The following is a 22,766-nucleotide window of genomic DNA, read 5'->3' as shown; positions in this document are numbered from 1 at the left end:
ATTTTTTAATATAAAAAAGTATAAATTTACCATATTATCTTCATTTAATTATAATTTCAATTCTTAATATTTGCATTGCATTAGAAAGTAATCACAATTTTTCTATATTGTTCAAAGATATATATGAAATCAACTAACTATAAAATTCCATGAAAAATATTTGCATTTTGCAGTGGAATATGTAAAAACCTATATATTTCCATCCCCTAAATTTGGATTTAAAATATTATATTGCCGTATAAGTCCATGACGAAGAATATTAAAATTTGAGTGGGTTTTCTTAGTAGAGGTAGAAATTATTGATCCAAATTAATCCAAGGGTGGATGCAGAAGGAGACAAGTCATACGTGTTGGCATCTGGGCATAAACTCCGGCTTGTTGATGCTCTTATTCTGACAAATTATCGTTCCCATGCGTTTAGTAAGGCTATTTCAACATTTATTATTATTTTATTGGGGGCCTACTAACCCATGATAGAAGAAAAAGAAATATTCCCGATGATCATTCTTTTTAATACACATAAAAAATATTAACCTTCGTGTTAAGGTTAGATTATTACAATTAAGTTAAACGACAGTTCAAAATATATTCGGCACATAAAGAAACATTTTCTCTCATTTCCATATTTGATTTGTGTAGTAGTATTAGGAATAAAAAATTATTCAGTTGTCCAAAATACCCTTTATTATTCTTTATTTAAAGTTATTAATAAAAAGTTGTACTTGAAATTTAGAATAGAGATAAGTTAGTTATGAAAAATTGAATCAAATGCTTTCTCAGGTGAGGGGTAAAAAGATTCACAAGAAAGGCCCGTTTGATTCAAGGTTTAGGAGCTTGTGAAAGGGTTTGAAATTGCATTCCATGTTTGGTAAGTGCACTCTTGGGAATGCAATTATGGACTCATGGGTGTATGAACTTTCCATATAGGGGAATTTCATACCCTTGGATGAGCTTGGGGAAATTTTCCCCCCAACTTGGGAAAGCATTTAATGCAAATTTTTATGACTAACTTATCTCTATTCTATTTTTTTAAAATACTATGTTTTATCCTTGAAAAACTCTTCATATATCTTTCTTTTTAATAAAAAAGTTAAAAGTATTATTGGAAAATTGAAAATTTTTCATTCCTAATACTACACAAACGAAACATGGAAATGTGATAAAATGGCATTTCCTAATTATCATTTCCCAACGTTTCCAAATATAACATCCTTCATTCCCATCTCATGGGATTATACATGGGAAGTTCATTCTCAAGAAATTTAAGGGCCTGTTTGGTAACGTTTTCGAAGAATATTTTCTTAGAATACTTTCAGAGAATGAAAACAAGAAACATTCTCATTGTTTTCTACAAGTACACATAAACTTGTTTTCATTTTATGAAAACATTCTCATTGTTTTCTGTTTTTGGGCCACCGAACGTGTTTTTGCCTCATTTTTGTTCTCTGAAAATGAAAACAACATTTTAAAACGTTACCGAACGGGCTCTTAAAGTGCAAACCAAACGAGCAAGGGTATGAAATAAAAATTTCCCCATACATGAAAAGTTCATACCTATAAATCAGGTATTACTTTAAAAAGAATAGATTTACCAAACATAATAATGTAGTTTCATACTCATTTCCAAACTTATGAATCATACACACTCTCAAATTTGACGTACCTAATTTGAAAAATTTAGCATCATAAAAGTATATTTCTTTTCCTATTAATAGGTTTAATAGTTGTATTTTGGATGATATGACAGGGGTAGCCATTTTCTTCTCAATTGTCAATTCCTTCCCAAGGTTGATCACCTATTAAGAGTTGTGGTCAATGATGAACTCCTCAAACAAGAGAGAATGAGAGCAAGTAGATTCGTATTTAATGTATCATTTATATGAATAAGACTATACACTGATTTAAATACATGAACTTTGGTCTACCTAATAATAGTGGTAGGACAATTCAGTTAAACAATGTAATGAGCATTTTTTAAGTACATGTATTTTAATTTGGCTCTTCTGCGATAGAGCACTGTCATATGGCAAGGGGAGTCCTACAAAGTTTTTCTAGCTAAATGCGGTTTAAAGATCAAAATTGTCTATCTTTTAGGCTATCTTTTAAATATCATCTTTATAAATAAAAAAAATAAAAAAAAAAACCAAATCAAGTCATTTGATTGGTATAACAAATAAGAAAACTTAATGTTTTTATTAAACACTGAATCATCACACTTTAGTGTTAACAAATTTCAATTTGATTGTTTTTTGCAAGAATGATCATTGAAAGCGACTTCAAAAATAAACTCTTTTGATTATTGTATAACATTGCAAAATAAAAAGTAGAATGTACAAGGTAGGAGAAGTTATAAAGGAAAATATCCCTTTACTCAAGATTATTTTTTATTTTTAATACAAGCGATAGCTACAATAGGGAGATGGAGTTTCTCACATGTACACACACTACTAAGGTGCCAAGTATGTTTGAACTTAAGAGCATCACCGAGGGAGATGTCAAATACCAAACATCAAATTTAAATTTGATGGCTAATGTGACAATTTGACATTTACACATTTTTACACTCCACTCAATATGTCAAATAAATAATTATTGTAACAGTCAAATCATTCAAGATAAAGAAGAAAATAATAAAAAAGAAAAATAATAAATGAAAGTAATAGCTAGATGTCTTTAAAAAATAAAAAATATTCATTTGACATCTTGCTTTTAAGATGTCAAAAGTAATGGTTGAACCTCCAGCATTCATTCCACATTAGCTTTGACAATTCGGTAGGAGTGATGTGATATATTATTTCTAGCCGTTTAATGTTTATGAGGCACTTTTGACATATCAGTTGGAGATGTTCTAAGACTATTGATACAAGTCAAGACATTTTCTTACTGGACTAGAACCCGTCCGAACACTTTTATTTTTATTTTTATAGTAACTGTAGAGAGATATATCATCTCATTATTAACGTCACTTCACTTTAGCTCTATTTTTATTTTAATGTTTTTGAATGAAAGTTGATGCCCAATTGAAGTTTCTTTAATATCTCCCCAGCTACATTTGAACTGTTACAACTTACATACTCCAAGATTCTTTCCCTTGAGGTCTTTGAAGAAGAGCATCTAATCCTTGAGCTTCTTATCACTTTCCTGTATATAACAGGAGGCCAATCATATCGTATATGCATGTAATTTAGTTCAGTGAATTGGTATTTCTTTGACCAAAAGGAAAAAAAAAGAAAAAAAGAAAAAAAGAAAAAGCTATCTTAACAAGAGAATATTAAGAAACTTTCAAAATACTAAAAGGGTGAAAAGAAAGGGCTAGCAACTAGCAAGTGGTTAATGCATATAGAATATCTATATATTTTATTACAATTTACAGATCAGAACATTAAATAGTATTTATAAGACTACTTGTTGGGTTAAATGTACAATTATATATAGGGAGATTCACTGCATGTACTTGTTCATATATGGGTTACATTAATACAGTAGCAGCCCTGCATGTACTTGTTCATATATGGGTTACATTAATACAGTGCAGCCCTGCCAGTTAAAAAAAAAGAAAAAGAAAAAAGAAATTGTTATTTTGTTTGAACTTTTAAAAAAATTTAATAATTATGAAAACAAAAATAACCAAAGCAATGTTGTTGCTTTGTCGGGTGTTGGAAATTCAAACCTAACTAATCAAACCAACCTATGTAATTTAATTACTTTTATTTATTTTTTCACTTAATTGGATTAAATTATATGTGAAATTTTGAAAACCAGCTTATGCTCGTTTACTGCTTCTCTAGGAAGCACTTTTGCTCATAAGAGCTTTTCGTAAAAGTGCTTTTATCATGAATATATTGAAATTTTCATAAGAAATTAAAGTGCTGCTTGGAAAAGCCTTGTGAATGCTTCCTTAGCAGGTGCTTCTTCAAGAAGTGCTTCTGTAACCTAGAAACACTTCTATCCTTTTATGCCAGACGCTGTGAGAAGTGCTTTTGGTTGTCAGAAAGCATTTTTAACCCTTTCAAAAGCACTCTCAAACATACCTTCTCAAAAACGGTTTTAACAAGCTAATCATGTAGGTTCTCGTTTTCTAAAGATAAAAAACTGAAGGAAATCGAAACAATCCGAAGTGTCATATATGTCACATGTTTAGCTTGTTTAACTCGTTAGCTTTTGGACTCAGTAGTTTCTTTTTAAAGTATATCAAAATCGAGTCTAGATTCACAAATATTAAACTCATGAATTATTTCTATAAAAACATTAACTCATAAACGATTATTATTATCTGAATCTAACGCTTAAATATTCCACACAAAAAAAGCCTTAACAAAAGGGGTCTTTACTAAATATTCACTAGGCATGCATGAATCAAGCTCTTTTTTTTTTTTTTTTTTTTTTCACCATTTCTTTTTATAATATTGTTACAACATTATTTCTAAATCAAGCATGGCAAAGCAACATTATTTCTAAATCAAGCATGGCAAAGCAATAATTGATTTGGTTCAACAACTAAAAAAATGTACTTATTCAAAATCCATGCATTGTATAAAAACAAGAATGCAAAGCATGAGGTTGGATTACTTCCTATTTAATTATTGAAATGGAAATTGGTTTTATTTTATTTATTATTTTGGCATAAAAGGAATAATTTTCTTATTTGGAAGAAATTTGGACTTTTTTTCTTATTTTGACCATTTTCCCAAAAAGAGATTATAATCATTGATAGCTTCTCATATTTTAAATATGTACGCAGAGTAATTAGATACATTATATTTTTTTTGCCACATAGGCTCCCTCTTCCGCGGCATCACCAACTATATAAATAAACTTGGTTTTTGTCCCAAACTTTAAAATTCTCACAACCTTCTCTTCTCCTCCCCATTAATTTGTCTCTAAACTGGATTTGCTTAGCCATGGCGGTCTCTGGCTTATTTGTTAGACCAAACCCATACCTCTCTCCATGCCTCAACACTCCAAATCCAAGGCTAAATCATAGTTGCAGAAAACAGGTTTAGTAGATTACATGTCCATTTGCTCCTCTCTGTTTTGCTGCTCTTCTTGCAAATGGGCTCCATGATATCCATGTTATTATTATGCTGTTCTGAAAACCAAAGCAGATGCTTCTCATTTTCCTCACTTTCTTTTTTGGCTTTCCTTTTTGGGTTGCTGATATATTCACTTTTATTTGTCTTCTGATGTGGGTTGTGTCGAAAGACTGTGTTTATTGATGTTCCAATGGTTGCTTTGATCACCTGTGGCAGCTGTGTTTGAAGGCTTCTGCTGGTAACGCAGACAGCGAGGAGGACCGAAAGCTGATCAGAAAAGGAAAAGACGGATGGAATATCGATTACTCCGGTGAAAAACCAGGCACGCCATTGCTGGACACAATCAATTACCCAGCTCACATGAAGAATCTATCCACAGAGGTACGTAGGCAGCAGTTTTGTTGTGTTGGTGTTTCTGTCATTTTTGCTCCTTTTTGTTATGATAATTGTGGGTTTTTGTTGTTGTTCAGGATCTCGAACAACTAGCAGCAGAGCTCAGAGTAGATATTGTTTACAGTGTTTCACAGTCAGGAGGACATCTGAGCTCAAGCTTAGGTGTGGTGGAGCTGGCAGTGGCACTGCATCATGTGTTCAACACCCCTGACGACAAGATCATATGGGATGTTGGTCATCAGGTGCAAGAAACATTCATTTCTAGTTTAATCGAAAAGAAAAATTCTGTTTTTATTTCGAATAAATTTATCGAAAGACATTAAACTATGTACTGATCTATTCACAATAACTTGTGCAGGCATATCCTCATAAAATTCTTACAGGAAGGAGATCCAAGATGCACACAATCAGGAAAACTTCAGGCCTTGCAGGTTTTCCTAAAAGGGATGAGAGTGTTTACGATGCTTTCGGTGCAGGGCATAGTTCTACAAGCATATCTGCTGGTTTAGGTACCTATTTCAATCTCAATTTTAACATACATGTTCAACATACTAGATGAACATTTTTCTAATTTCATCCAACTTTGTGTTTCTCTCCAAAAATATTGGCAGGCATGGCAGTCGCAAGAGACCTACTTGGGAAGAATAACAATATAATTTCAGTGATTGGCGATGGAGCCATGACTGCAGGGCAAGCATATGAAGCCATGAACAATGCAGGATTCCTTGATTCGAACCTGATCGTTATACTGAATGACAATAAGCAGGTCTCTTTACCGACCGCCACACTTGATGGGCCTGCAATGCCAGTTGGAGCCCTCAGCGGTGCTCTAACCAAGCTCCAATCAAGCACCCAGTTTCGCAAACTTCGTGAGGCTGCAAAGGTAAACCTCTAAGCTTACGAATAATGATTCCTTCCTTTCCTGACCTGTTAGCCTTATTTCAAGATCTGACTTTGAAAATATCTTTTCAAAGAGCATCACGAAGCAAATTGGAGGCCAAACGCATCAGGTTGCAGCAAAAGTAGATGAGTATGCAAGGGGGATGATCAGTGCTTCTGGGTCCACTCTCTTTGAGGAGCTTGGGTTATATTATATTGGTCCAGTGGATGGGCACAATGTTTCAGACTTAGTTACCATATTCCAGAGAGTGAAAGCCATGCCTGCCCCAGGTCCTGTTTTAATCCACATCATGACAGAGAAAGGAAAAGGCTATCCCCCAGCCGAGGCCGCAGCTGACAAAATGCATGGTGAGACATGAACTTTATGATCCCATACTCGCTAAGAATTCTTATACTGACCCTTATTTCTTTATACTTTCAGGTGTTGTCAAATTTGACCCAAGAACAGGCCAGCAATTTAAGACCAAATCCTCTACACTTTCATATACTCAGTACTTTGCTGAATCTTTAATAAAGGAAGCGGAAATAGATGACAAAATTGTAGCCATCCACGCAGCAATGGGTGGCGGCACTGGTCTCAATTATTTCCAGAAGAGGTTTCCAGATCGTTGCTTCGATGTGGGGATTGCTGAGCAACATGCTGTTACATTTGCAGCTGGATTAGCTGCAGAAGGTCTCAAGCCATTCTGTGCTATCTACTCATCATTCCTGCAACGAGGATATGATCAGGTGAGCAGATAAAAGAGGATAGGTGATTGTGGTTTGTTTTTCAAAGTTAGTTTTTTCTATAAAATCGGTGCTTGATGACTTGTAATGGGTATACAGGTGGTTCATGATGTAGATCTTCAAAAACTACCTGTCCGCTTTGCAATGGATCGAGCTGGCTTGGTTGGTGCAGATGGGCCCACCCACTGTGGAGCATTTGATATCACGTACATGGCTTGCTTGCCCAACATGGTGGTTATGGCTCCATCAGATGAAGCTGAACTGATGCACATGGTCGCCACAGCAGCAGCCATAGATGATAGACCTAGCTGCTTCAGGTTTCCAAGAGGCAATGGTATTGGATCACTTCTTCCTGCTAATAACAAAGGAACCCCACTTGAGGTTAGTATAAATGAAATGAAACTCAAATTTATTGAGGATATGGAACAGATAGCTGAAATTCTTCAACTATTGAATAGATTGGTAAAGGAAGAATACTGATGGAAGGCAGCAGAGTTGCAATTTTGGGGTATGGTTCTATAGTTCAACAATGTGTTGAAGCTGCAAGCATGCTGAAAACCAGGGACATATCGGTGACAGTAGCCGATGCAAGATTTTGCAAACCTCTGGATACAGATCTAATCAAGCAATTGGCCAAGGAGCATGAAATCCTTATTACAGTCGAAGAAGGTTCAATTGGAGGTTTTGGGTCTCATGTATCCCACTTCCTAAGTTTAAGTTGTATTCTGGATGGACCACTCAAGGTACTATATTTCTTAGTACTTTTTATAACATTACTGATTTTTGTTCTTTTTAATCATTTTATCTCTTTGCTAACACCAAAATCTCGGGAGTTCTCTTTGCAGTTGAGAGCAATGGTACTTCCTGATAGATACATTGATCATGGAGCACCCCAGGATCAGCTTGAAGAAGCAGGGCTCTCCTCAAGGCATATCTCAGCCACAGTATTATCTCTCTTGGGGAGGCCAAAAGAAGCTCTTCGGTTCAAGTGAGTGCACAAGTGGACACAATTTTGCTGCCATCGTAGCTGTTCATATCATTTGGCCATCTGAGTTTGGAAAAACAAATGTCAAAACCCAACTACAGAGAACTTATTTGGGGTGCTCATGTATCATATCTCAAGATCTCTATGTATACAAAGCATCGCTCATTTACGCATCCGATGTATTACAATGAAGGAGGCATAGCAGGAAACAAACTGAACAGAAGAAAATTTTCTTGTAGCGAACGCTCTCTCATGTACCCTAATCGATTATCAATGGGTTTCTTTAATTTGACAATTTAATGACATTTGGTGTTTTCAACCTATAATTATTCTCCAAAACTCTTTGTATTATCAAAGTAGCAATGGACTCATCTCTACATTCAACAGATTTCTACTTCAGTCCTCACCAGTCATTAATAGTGAACACAACCGCATGGACAAAATAATTGATCAGTAGCTTGCAATGCAGCTGTTGAATTATTAATAAAATATAAAATGAATCAATTATAAATTAGAAAAGCTCAATCAACCGAGCAATCCAGGTTATACGCATATCTGCAGAATGCAAAGTAGAATTGGTTAAAAACTTAAATGTGCAAAGGACCAAAAACAAGGACATATGGAACTTAGGATTTTGTCATCAATAATCCATATTTGGTGTGAATGTCCTTGACAAAAACTGAGTATAGCAAACTTTTCATATTAATTTTGCTATTTCATCTTGAAAACACAGATCCTTTTGTAATTTAATTAAGTACCTTCATTTCCAAGACCCTTGAATGTGTCGAATACTGAGAGTGTGCATCCATGAAGATCAATCGTTTGGGAGCAGCTTCCAACACAGGGAACCTAAAGTGATTAATTAAAGCCAAACAAACAGTTGGTCAATCAATCAGCAGACGAGATCAATAGTCTTGCCAATCTAACAGTAAAACTGACTACAGCTTCACATGGGACCTTCAATGCATCTGAATTGTATTCACCAATAGTCTCCACAGGAACAAAGTCCATCCTTAAAATGATGGAATCTCTTGGCATCCCGAGCAATTATTTCTCTACCACTAACTTTGGTTACAAATTTTATCCAGGAATGACAGTCCCCACAAACTCTAAGGTTCTTAAATATCCTGATAATGGTATTTTTATTACTACTCATCAACAGAGCAAACGAAATGGCTAGCTTCTCGCTGTGATAGTACAAAGACCTCTTCTTTAGCTCCTCATCCATATCCTGCAACACAAATCTTGTATCAGGAACATAACCCAATAGTTTTACTTTTCCAATCAATTTTTCTAAAGTTTCATTGATCTCTCTAGATCTTGGATGGGACAAATCTCCAGCCATGAAAGTGTGGACCTCCCTATCCACGTCAACCCAACTCATTGCAGGATTCTTCTTGAACTTTAAATCCCTCATTGAGACCCCTCGTCACCTGGAGCAAGTTCAAGCACTTTATTTACAGCTCTTTCTGCCATCTCTACCTCTCCATGAAGCTTACATGCACTTAGCAGTGTCCTCCATAAGACTACATCTGGATTTCCGACTTGTTTTACTAGCGCTTCAGCCTCTTCAAGTCTCCCAGAACGGCCGAGCAAATCAACCATGCAAGCATAGTGATCTCGTCAACTCGGTAGTTTGATTATTCGTAATAGTAGCAAAGATTTGGCATCCTTCATGAACTAATCCCGAATTGTTGCATGCCAAGAGAACACTCAAAATTGTTACTTCATTTGGTTCAAGTCCCAATTCTTTCATACTATTAAAAAGTTCAGGTGCTTCATGCCCAAATCCATTCTGGGCGTAACTATATATCATGGAGTTCGTGGATATCACATCAATGTCAATTAAAGCATAAAAAAACAGACCTTGCCATCTCTGTACTTCCGCATTTCCCATACAAGTTCACGAGAGCAGCACCGGCATATATGTCTCTATCCAATCCAAATTTTGTCACCATGGTATGGATTTGTTTTCCTTCCGTCAATCATAGCAAGGCTTGAGCATGCCTGGAGAGCACTAGACAACGTTAAACAATTCGGAATTATTGAGTTGCGGATCATTATTCTGAACTTTGTCAAAGCTAATTCTTCTCTGCCGTTTCGTACAAGTCCCACAATAAGAGATGTCCAAGTTACGTGGTTTGGATTTGGAAATCTTTTGAAAATCCCTAGAGAATCACCAATCAACCCACACCTAGCATACATAGTTAGGAGTGAAGTCTGTGAAGCCACAGCGGGTTCATAACCAGACTTGATAACAAGACCATGGACCAATTTACCATTAGTTAAATCCTCTAAATTCCCACAAGTGATCAAGATACTAACAATAGTATACTCAGTAGCCTTAATTCCTTGGTTGATCATGTTCCACCTCTAGAGCTTCACATCATCACCATGCTGAGAGTAACCCACAATTAACGCCATAAACAAAACAACATCCTTGTCCACAGCACGGTTCGACAGCAGCCGGGCATCCTTCATTCTACCAAACTTAGCATACATATCAACAAGGCCACTACGAACAAACGCATTTGAAACCTCTAGACCCAAAACCACTGACAACCCATGACCTCTCCGCCCTTCATTTATAAGTCCCAGGTTAGAGAAAGCCTTGAAAACACACGAAAACGTGTATTCATCGAGGCACACTCCATCTAAGACCATCCTCTCATACAACCCAATTCCTTCCTTGCTCTTCTTATGGCTAATATAAGAAGAGATCATCGAATTCCACATGAATACATGCCTGTTAGGAACTCATCAAACAGTTTGCGGCCATAGTTAATGCTACCACACTTTAAACTCGAATCAATAAGCTTATTGCCTATATGGAGGCGTATATAACCGGATTTGATAATATGGGTTTGGACAATTCACACGTCTAGTAACGACCTTGTGTGCAGACATTGTTGAATCAGAGAAGAATAAAACTGAGAGGCCTCTGTGAGACTTGTGTTCTTGAAGGAGGCGTCAAAGCAGCTTTGAGCAGTAGATGTCAAGTACTTGAGGTGGTTAAGGTAGATTAGTCTGGGTACAGTCATTTCGTAGGTTAAGAAGACCCATGGTTGCAGAAAAACTTTCTTGTGTGCTATCCCCAAAAATAATAAATAAATACAAATAAAAAAGGAAATGGCGTTGTCTTTCTCATTTTGTCTCATCTAAATCTAGCCCTGCCAACTCAGACATGAGGGTAAGAAGTTGCTCCCGTATGGCTACCTTAATTTGGTTCCCCAAGAGGGCCAGTTATGGTAAACGACTTGTGTGTGTGCTGAGAACAAGAGAATATAACCGGTTTGTAACATCTCGAACCAAAGTAAGACTATTCATTAATAATTTAATTAATTGTGAAATTTCAATTTTGTCCTTGGGATAGGGGTAATTTGGTTACTTTTTAATCCGGAAAGATTTTGGGAAAATGACTGGTAACTTTACATAGATCGTACCGAGATGAGTCTGTAGACTTGTAGTGAGCTCGAATTGGAGTTATAACGAAAAAGTTACGATCAAAACAAGCTTAGTGGTAAAATCGTAATTTTTTCGAAAAAGGTTTATTAAAATTTGAAAAGCCCTCATTTCCTCTCTCTCTCTCTCTCTCTCTCTCTCTCTCTCTCTCTCTCTCCTCTCGCCAAACCCTCCCCCCCTCCCCTCGACATTTTTTTTTTGCTCTAGCCGGTGGCTCCACTGCCGCCACCTCCGGCCGCCGTTCTTGGCGGCACCGGTCCCAAAAGAACCGCTTCTCCTCCTGCTTCTAGCCCCACCCCTCCTTAGCCTCGTTCAATTGTTGTTGTCACCAGAAATTGCAGATTTACGGCCAGTTTTACATAAAAACTTACGGAGCTCGTTCGGACACCTCCAGCCTCCATTTTCTTCAAACTTGGTATGCTTTTTCATCCTCTCAATGCATTCTAGCTGCTGGTTGTGTTGTTTAGGATCAATTTCTGCATTTTGGTTGTCAAATAAGCGATTGAAATTTGGCTGGTTTTCGGCCCTCGCTTTCAGCCACTTTTTGGGGTAGGTCGAAGAACAAAAATTGTTCCACTCAATGTCCTGATCATGTAAGTATAAGTCTTGACCAGAGGTTTGGAGATTTTCCGATCGACGGAATCGCTTTGCATACCCACGTGCTGCCAACTAACGGAATTTTTGACAGAACCTAACGGCATGGACCGTATGGACCATTTGTGATCACACATACTAACCTTGAGGACCACGAATGACACAAAAAAAATATTAATGATACAATCTAATAGTTTCGTAAACCTTAGGGATGTTTTGTGATACTAAGCCTTTTTTAAAAGAAAAAACTTTCGAAATCTAACCACTAACCTAATTCTAACTTTCTTTATCTTCCACTATCTCAATTCCTGCATCTGTTAAAATGAGGCTAGGACAAATGCAGGAATTGAGATAGTGGAAGATAAAGATACAAGTTATTTGCACTGTTCTTTTCCCATTTTCTCGAAATTATTCCATCAATGAAGCACAAAAGATGTAATGTATGGGAATTCCAAGAGAACTAAGAAAAGTACAAGATGCAACAAAATCCAAAATTCTAAGTAAAGCACACAAATGAAAAAGAAATTGTAACACCATGCAAAATCAAGAAAATAGGAAAACGAGAATGAAAACAAAGATTTTTTTAATATATATTTGTATTTAAATGAGTTTTAATCCTACTAATTACTTAAATACAAAATAAAATAAATATAAAAAATGAAATAAACACAACAATTCAAGCAAGAATTTATAAGAAGGGTTGGAATTTTTGCACCAGGTGTCCAAGACGCATCTTTAAGTCCTTATTCACTTTCAAATAAATCCTTATGAAACCTCAAATTCTGGTACCCAATCATTTTCTTCTTGCATGTGCAGAATCCAACAATGAATAAATATAATTTATTTTAGAATCTTGTGCAAAATCACAATCACCATTGACCAAACAAGTTTGCAAAGGATCAGAAAAACAAGAAGAACTAAAACAATCATGAACAATTGTATCAATCATGTCAACTTCTTTGTATGTAATTTTTTCAGGCTGCTTGCATATGTTGAATATGTTGAGCTCAAATGTCAAGTTCTCAAATGATAATTGCATAAGTCCATTTCTGCAGTTAATAAGAGCATTAGCAAGGAAAGGTCTTTCAAGAATAATAGGAATTTGAGAACTAGAATACACAACTGGTTGAGTATCCAAAACTATAAAATCAAGAGGAAAATAGAACTGGTCTACCTGAACAAGCACATATGTTGGCGTTACTTTTGGACCATTTACTTTCTTTCCTTACACACAAACGATTCCCATTATAATTATATTTGATTTACTTTAATTTATGATTTCCTACTGTAAATAGAAATAGGAATTTATTATTTACTTGGCCACTAAAGCTCCGTTGTATTATATATATGACCTCCTACAAGGAGAGAAATATACAGAAAATTCCCACAAACAGTATTCTCATATTAGGTTCCATATTTTAGCATGGTATTAGAGCAGCGATCTTGGAATTTCTAACTCTAGTTTCAAACCCTCGCCGCCGCTATGAAGGTTTATGATGTTTTCAACCCTCATGGAGGTAGCACTACCGACTCCTTCTCTCATTCTCAACAACCATAGCCGAGTTGAGTTCCCAGGTGGCTCAGCTCCTACAGATGCAGACTTCGACCTCAAATCTGATCTTGAATCTGGATCCTATTTCGACGACCTCGACCTCGACTCCGATGACGACCCCGACCCCGAAACTGTCTCTAATTCATACCTAGATCCCGATTTTGACTTCGACCCCAACTCAGGCTCAGATCCCGATCCAGATTCCTACTAGACCTATATCCTATGCATCTTCCAGTGCACAGATTATGACTTCCTGACCAATGACCTCGACACATGGACGAGATTGTGCATACTGTGGTGATCCGAGACACACTTGTGAGACTTGTTTTAAATTGAGTGGCTACCTCGAATGGTGGGCTACTCTCAAAGATCAAACACAACGCGATACGACCAGTAATGGTACTAGTTATGGATTCCATACTTCGGTTATGATGTAGCTGATCATATGACGTTTGATCATGATGATTTTCTAAATACTACCTTACCCCAACAAACTTGTATTGCTAACGCCAATTGAGTTACTTATCTTGTGATAAGGGTTGGCACTATTGCACTATCATCATCTCTCTCATTGTTTAGTACTTTACTTGTTCCATCTTTATCCAATAAATTGATGTATGTTAGTCAGCTTACTGAACAATTGAATTGTTGTGTACTCATCTATCCGAGTTTTTGTTTGCTTTAGGATATTCACACTAAGGAGATTCTTGGTTGTGGTACTAAGAGAGGGGGGGCTATATTATGTAGATGACTTCAATCTCTGCATGACTAACAGTGTGATGCATCCCTCTGATAGCAAACAAAAACAAATATTGTTGTGGCACCGTCGATTGGGGCATCTGTCTTTTAGTTAAATGAAGCATCTTATACCAAATTTATTCTCAAGTTTCAAGGACTCTGACTTCACATGTGATACTCGTATTTTAGCCAACAGTCACTGTGTGCCCTATCTATTGAGTACGTACAAGTGTACTACTCCGTTTACATTAATTCACTCTGATGTCTGGGGACCTTTACTTGTCACTGCTCCTTGTGGTGTTCGATGGTTCGTCATATTGTAGATGATTGTACACGAATCACATGGCTTAATTCGCAGAAGAATAAAAATGAAGTGTTTTCCCGTTTTTAGTTCTTCCACAAACAGATGAAAACTTAGTTCAATACTTAAATACAGATTTTTGCTCAATCTGTGATGGAGAATTTGTCAATCATGAGTTTCAGGCTTACTTCCAACAACATAGAATTATCCATGAGACGACTTGTCCTTAGACACCACAACAAAATGGTGTTGTTGAACGAAAGAATCGGCATCTTCTTGAAACTGCTCGAACACTTCTGATTGGCGCTCATATTTCTAGCCATCACTAGGATGATGTTATTGTCACCACAGTTCACCTGATCAACTGCATGCCTTTTAGTGTATTGACCTTTAAAACTCCCTTATAAGTGCTTGCGCAACACGGTCCCCTGCCCTCTGTTTTGATATTCACACCTCGAATCTTTGGATGTGTGGCTTTCGTTCATCTCCACAAAAATTAACGTAGCAAACTTAATCCATGTGCACTTCGTTGTGTTGTTGTGGGTTATGCCACTTATTAGAAATGCTACCGCTATTATCACCCTCTTATGCGATGTATCTATGTCACTTTGGATGTGACCTTTCTGGAATATGAGATGTTCTTCCATGACCCATAATCCAATTCTATGTTTCAGGGAGAGATACGAAGTGAAGAGCAGAATTGGAGCAACTTGGGAAACAAAGAAATTTACCTCTGCACAGAAACGATCGATAGTCCAAAGCCCACGATTGATCGTTCTGAGTTTGGAGCACGAAATTGCTCTCTGTCGAAAAGCAATCAATTGCCCAATCACAGCGATTAATTGCCTAACCCACCTGACCCATGCGAAGATATTTTTGATCCAAGTCCCAATGGTTTGAAGACCCATTATAAACAAGACAAAACAATGAGATGAAGACCACCCTTTAACTCAACAGTACCAATGTACCAATCTTCTGAGATTATCCTTGAGGTAACTACTCTTACTACACTTGTGAATTTAGAAGTTAAATCTATTGGATACCAATTACCTTTCAGGCAGAATCGTGGGAAGCCACCAAACCGTTATTTTCCTGATATTGGCAAGATATCAAAGCATCCAATTGCGAATCATGTATCCACTGAGAAGCTGTCTGAACCACTTAAGGCATTTGTGCATCAGTTTTCTACTATTCATATCCAACCTAGGTTGCTGAAGCATTGAAAGATCCTAAGTGGGTTCAAGCTATAAAGGAAGAGAATGAAAGCTCTTAATAATAATCAGACTTGGACACTAGAAACTTTACCACAAGGAAAAAATATTGTCAGATGTAGATGGGTATTTACCATAAAACATAATGCTGATGGATCTATCAAACGATACAAGGCAAGACTTTGGTGAAATGGTACACACAGACTTATGGTGTAGATTATGAAGAAACCTTTGCACTAGTTGCAAAATTTAACACAGTCATAGTCTTACTATCCCTTGCAACTAATTTGGACTGGCCACTACACCAGATTGATGTAAAGAATGCTTTCCTACATGAAGACTCATGGAGGAGGTGTATATGGACATTCCTCCTAGATGTAATACTACTCAAACTGGAGCAGTATGTAAATTACAAAAGGCGTTGTATGGACTGAAATAGTCACCACATGCATGGTTTGGGCGGTTCACCATGGTAATGAAGAACAATGGTTTCAGACAAAGTAACTCATATCATACTCTGTTCTTGAAACATAAAAAAAGGAAGATAACAACTTTAATAATTTATGTTGATGACATGATTATTACTGGGAATGATAAACATGAAATATCTCAGCTACAAGACTATTTAGCTACTGAATTTAAGATGAAGAATCTAGGTGGACTCAAATATTTTTTGGGGATTGAGCTGGCCCGATCACAATAAGGCATATTTCTCTCTTAAAGGAAATATGTATTGGGCTTGTTGATAGACACAGGAATGCTAGATTGCAAACCTGTAGACACTCCTATTGTTCAGAATCATCATCTTGGAGAATACGCTGATCAAGTTCCAACTAACAAAGAAATATAACAAAGGTTAGTGGAAAGATTGATCTATTTGTCTCATACTCGGCCAAACATTACTTATGCAGTGAGCGTTGTCAATCAATTTATGCATTCTTCGAGTGAAGACCACATGAATGCAGTTCTTCGGATACTTAGATATTTGAAGTTTGGACCCGAAAAAGGACTTATTTTCCCAATACATGGTCATTTGAATATTGAAGGTTACATATATGCAGATTGGGCAGGAAGTATAACAGATGAAATCCACATTCGGTTACTTCACATTCGTGTCATTTGGTTAAAAATGTTGCTTACTGAACTTGGGTATAGACCTTATCTGTAATGAATCTCTTTTTGTGAGAACAAGGTTGCAATAGCTATTGCACAGAATCTAGTTCAATATGATCACACTAAACATGTTGAGGTAGATGGACACTATATCAAACAGAAGCTCGAAGCTAAAGTGATAAAGTTTCCTTTCGTAAAGTCCGAGGATCAATTGACATAGATTTTGACCAAGGAATTTTCTAGTAGAGCGTTCCACAATTCACTGGACTAGTTAGGCATTGGCGACATTTATGCACCAACGTGAGGATGAGTATTGGCGTGACTTGTGGACTATTGACTTTCTTTCCTTACATACCAAGTATTCCCATTATAATTATATTTGATTTACTTTAATTCCTGATTTTCTGCTATAAATAGAAATAGGAATTTATTATTTACTTGGCCACTAAGGCTCCGTTGTATTATAAATATGGCCTCCTACAAGGAGAGCAATATATAGAAAATTCCCATAAGAAAATATTCTCATTTTAGCTAGGTTTCATATTTTAGCAACATCTTCCACCATGCCTCTTGGAATTTTGACTGAACGGTCAGCCAATTGCAATTTTACAGAGGTGGGTTTTAATTCACCAAGACCCAATTGCTTATAAACCAAGTAAGGCATCAAATTTACACTAGCACCCAAATCCAACAAAGCTTGCTCAACACAAAAATTCCCAATAACACTTGAAATTATGGGACAACCTGGATCTTTGTTCTTGGGTGGAGTATTAGTTTGAAGAATTGCACTTACATTTTCAGTTAAAAATGCGGTCTTTTGAGCATTGTGCTTTCTTTTTACAGTGCATAAATCCCTTAAAAAATTTTGCATATGAAGGAATTTATTTGATAGCATCCAAAAGAGGAATATTGATTTTCACTTGTTTAAAAACCTCCAAAATTTTAGGATTTAAGTCTTGCTTAACTGCCTTAAGTGCTTGTGGAAATGGGACAGCAAAAGGGCATTTTAAAATTCCACAATTATTTTCATTTTCTTTAGTAGTATCTTCACTACTCTTTGGTTTTATAGAATTCTTTTCTTTTTCAATATTTCTTGAATTTTCTAGCCCAATTATTTTTCCACTTCGAAGAGTAGTGACAACTTTAACTTGATCATGCTTATTATCATGCAAAGAAAGTGAAGTTGAAGGGATATTTACCTCAAATTGTCCAACATAATTAGGTTGAGCTTGAGCAAGAAACTTGTCTTTGAATTGATAACGCAGAAGTTAGTTTTAAAAGAGTATTCTTAATCGTGCCAACGTCTTGTGCATTTCTTTCATTAGTAACATTCTGATTCTGCATGAATTGCTTCAACACACCTTCCAAACTTTGTAATTGTGAAGATTGTCCTTGCATCTGTGGAGAATAAGAAGAAAAATTAGGCTCCTTTTGTGGCATGTTGTCATTAAAATTATTTTTTTCAACAAAAAATTGGATGGTTTTTCCATTCTGGATTATAAGTTTTAGAAAAGGGCGATGATGAAGATTTTTTGAATTGATTTATGTAGTTTGATCGTTCATTTTCTCTAAAAACTTGGACTGTTGGACACTCTTTTGTTGCATGTCCCATGACCTCACAAACTTCACAGTTTCAACTTCCCCAACCATTTTCGCCATTTTCGCTTTAAGACCATCTTCCTCTTTAAGCCGATAAATATCATTACTAGAAGCATTGGTAGAAACTTTGGTCTTTTTGGAATGATGTCAGAACTACTGGAAGCTGTCCAAATCTAAGATTTTTTTGCAAGTTCATCAAAGAAATCAGAAGCATCATCGGGATCCTTATTCATGAAATTTCCATTACACATCATCTCAATAAATTGTCTATCTTTAGGCAATAATCCATCATAAAAATAAGTTACAATTCTCCATCTTTCGAAACCATGAAGTGGGCATGACATTAATAAATCTTCATACATTTCCCAAGCTTGAGGTAAAGTCTCAATTTCATTTTGGGCAAATATGGTCATTTGTCTTTTCAAATCATTTGTCTTTTGGATTGTGATATAACCATTATTTCATACATTTTTATTATCCTTCTCTTAGATTCTTGCTATGTTCTTAAGTAAGTTTTGTCCATTTTCACTTAGTTTTATGTTTTACTAGATTTGAAGAGTAAATATGAAAAACCAAGCAATAGGAGCAATTTTGGGATTGAAATATATGTGCAAACCTGAGAGAGCAGAATATGCTTTGTAGATCGAACAACTGGACATAATATACTTTACTTCCTCAAAGTGAATCTGATGTTGAGCCTTATATTGTTGGAAAGATACAGATGTTAGATTTCTGTAGAATTTTGCGGTTTGTGATTTGGATGTGTGTGGAAAGAGTTGTAACCGTTTTAGTACAGACAGTTCGGGCAAAATGTGTTCTGCGGTTTTTGCAAAATAATCATTTTGAAGTTCAATCCTTAGAGTCCAATGTATGTAAATTGCATTTGGGAAGTGTTTACAAGGATGCAAGGTTATTTTGGATACCAACTCATCAAAGACAATTGAAGTCAAACTAGGAAAGCATTACCAAGTCAAAAGAGGATTTGTTCTTTATTTAAAGAAGACTAGAAAATAGGGTTCTCTAAGGCTGGAGTAGAAGGAGAGTCAAAAAGCCGTTGCCATCGTCAACTTCTCGAGCTTCATCACAATCCATAAGTTTTATTTTATGTTTTCTAGTTTTTCAATTATGTTTTCTTTGAACATGAGTAACTAAGTTATTATCTAGGGCAAGGATGATGCCCAAGCATGGATATAGTTATGATTTTTGATGTTATTTAATGAATTCTTAGTTTCTTTTAGATGAATGTTTAATCACTATTTGGATTATTTACTCAAATGGTCCTCAAATTTGTACCCAATTTACATTTTAGTCCCTAAACTAAATTATTCATTCAAATGGTCCATCAACTCTGTATTATTCGGTTCATTGGTCCCACCTTCTAATTTTCTGTTAGATTTAACCAAATTTTAATGTAAATATGGCTTTTTATAATTAAAAAAATACAAAATATGGTTAAAATAAATACAAAATTAAAAAAAAATTAGAAGAAAAAGAGGAAAAAATAATAATGAGACCCAAACCCAATCCCCCTTCCCTTCGATTTCTTCTCCCCCATTCCCTCTTCTGTTTTCCACCTTTCCTCTTCGCCCAACTAGAGGATGAATCAGGTGTGGGTGTGAGCAGGGGAGGACTTCATGACAGGACCCGACCCAAATTCCACTTTGGAATCCGAGCCACGCCCTGTGCGTGTCCAACACCTGGAGGGTGTTGAGCACAAAAGACCTAATTGCCCTTTTTAACCACAAAATTTCCAAAATTTTAGAGTCGACTTCTGCCGAAAATTCGGCAGAATTTCCCCTGTAATTGGCATATACCCAAATTTAAACCTGTCCAAAAGCACGCATATATATATATACATATATATCCCAACTGTCAGCATGCTTACAAATATAAACATCTCAACAATCCAGTAAACGTTCTAGGGCAGTTTATCAGAGCAATACTAGGTTTACAAGGAAAATAGCTCAATAAAATAAGAGCCCTACATCAGAGAAGAGGAAATGCGGAAGGAGGAAGCAGCCCGGTGGTGGATCACAGTGCACGCCGACTGCCTGGGGGCGCAAAACATTTAAAACGTGAGTTGACCAAAAAAATAAGGTTTTCGAAAATATCATATGAACATACTAACTCCACCGTAAAAACAATTATAAAGCTAAATCATTATCCTCGTATGTAATCATGCCGAACACATACATTTGCATTTGTACAAATATATATACATGTACCATACTACTTTTCGACTGGAAGATATTGGAGTAAACTCTATTTATCATACAGATACACTTATCTATTCTCGCCCAAATCCGTAAGGGCCATTTATACCTCGTGTCACCGTGATGACACACCCTCGCAGGACTCAGGTCAGCCTGATCCGCCCTCCTCGCAAGCCTCAAAGGGCACTTGGCCCACCTGAGCTGCATCCCTCGCTTCCACAGTTCGAGTATCCCTAAACCTCGTGGGGCCTAAGTCAAGCATGCTGACTTAATTAAAAACTCTGTTTAAAAGTAAATAAAACTATTTCTCTATGACAAGACTCTGCTGCCACCTAACCGATTCTAAAGTCTTTAATTTTTATTATACTAATGTACTCTTGGCTCGGCAACAATATAGAAAAACTGTAACTTGGCAAAACATGCTAGAAAACCTTCGATCTAATGCATATATCAATAAATCATAAAATGAATATAAACTGCATTAAATCATTTTAGAAAGACAAAGGTTCACTCACCTCTGATCCGAGCTAGCTGGACCTCTTGAAGGTCCTTCCTGTGGGTCGGTCTGCGCCCGTGAGCCTTACACGACTGATTTGGTGGCCGGAGAAGGGAGAAACTGCGACCGAAAAATCTACCAAAACTGTTGCATTTTTTGGCTGTTTCCGGCGAAACCAGACAGCAGCAGGGGCGGCGGACGAGCTGAGGATGATGGCAGAGGGTTGCCGGTGCTGTTGGGTCCAGTCCGGCGGGTTGGGAAGGGAGGCTGCTGAGCTACTGGTTCAAACCAACTCGGGAGGAAGAGAGTGCGGGAGGGGAGAGAGAGAGAGAGAGGAAGACATGTTTTTCTTAAAAAAACTTATCTCCAAATTACCATTTTGCCCTCGTATGTAATTTGATCGTATTTTCTTCGTTATAACTCCGATTCGAGCCTAATACGTGTCTACGGACTCGTTTCGTCGCGCTCTACACAACGGTGCAACTGAAATGGACAAATTCCGTCCCGATCAAAAAGTCAACCTTTTACCCAATAAAATAATCTATGGGTGTTTTAGTCTTTTCCTTCAATAAATTAATGATTATATACTAATTTAGGTTTGGGTTATTATACTTCATGCAACTGAAAATCAACACTAAAGGGCAGATTAATTTGCCAGTTGAGATCCTCCAATTAAATACGCTGACGTTAAATTTATTTTTTCGCTTTGAAAAAATGGGTTTTAGATCTAGGTTCAGAACGATTAGCTCACATTGGGTTTAGTCCACCCGTTTTTTTGTTTTAGTTGTAGGTCCTTTGACTTTTATTAATTCTTTTGTTGTGTCAATTTTTCCATTTGAGGTAAATAAAGAAAACAGATTAAAAATTTATATTTAATGCATTATTTCCTTGTAATTGACTTTTAGAATTTAAATTTTTAATTAAAGACCCACCGCAAGCACCCACATGAAATAATGTACCTAACATACATGTAAATAGTGTGATTATTAGCAACGAAAAAAAAAAAACTTGGTGATAAATCGTGGTACCTATAAATTAGGAGCATAAATTAGAAGACTGCCTATAAGTTATGAACATAAATTAGAAGACTACCTATAAGTTAGATACAAAAATAAACAAAAAAAATTGTATGTTACCTATATAAAAAAAAATTGTACATCAACTACTATCGAAACAAATAAAATAAAAGAACAATTTTACCCGAAAAAATTAATATGTAGCTATGAACGATTCTTGGGATGAGTCGCGTATTAAGTTGCTCTCTTTAAGACGTTCCGCGGCTCTGCCCAATTTGTGCAAATAGTTCAGAAAAGGCCACTACGTCCTCAGAATAAAATAGCCCCAAAATCTCTTCTGTCTAGGTTCTTCTTTGCACTGAGGGACCCAAATAAAAACACCTTTCTACGTTGCTCATAAATCTCACTTTGGGAAATTAGGAGAGAATTTCATG

The 22,766-nt window shown here is 36.3% G+C and overlaps 1 protein-coding gene and 1 pseudogene across 1 annotated transcript; one reads left to right on the top strand and one right to left on the bottom strand.

Annotated features, from left to right (window-relative positions):
- Positions 1–4,763: 4,763 nt before the first annotated feature.
- On the top strand, positions 4,764–8,388 carry LOC117632326 (probable 1-deoxy-D-xylulose-5-phosphate synthase 2, chloroplastic). Its single transcript, XM_034365770.1, has 10 exons — positions 4,764–4,997; positions 5,250–5,414; positions 5,504–5,668; positions 5,785–5,935; positions 6,038–6,309; positions 6,401–6,674; positions 6,748–7,055; positions 7,152–7,433; positions 7,511–7,795; positions 7,898–8,388. Exons 1-10 carry the CDS (start codon positions 4,902–4,904, stop codon positions 8,042–8,044), a joined length of 2,145 nt encoding a protein of 714 aa, XP_034221661.1. The 5' UTR covers positions 4,764–4,901; the 3' UTR covers positions 8,045–8,388.
- A 540-nt stretch (positions 8,389–8,928) lies between these two features.
- The window catches only part of LOC117630423, a 25,034-nt pseudogene continuing 11,196 nt past the window's right edge, over positions 8,929–22,766 (bottom strand).

This window comes from Prunus dulcis, chromosome 6 (assembly GCF_902201215.1).
Source record: "Prunus dulcis chromosome 6, ALMONDv2, whole genome shotgun sequence".
NCBI classification, from domain to species: domain Eukaryota; kingdom Viridiplantae; phylum Streptophyta; class Magnoliopsida; order Rosales; family Rosaceae; genus Prunus; species Prunus dulcis.
This window is presented reverse-complemented; position numbering and strand designations above follow the sequence as displayed.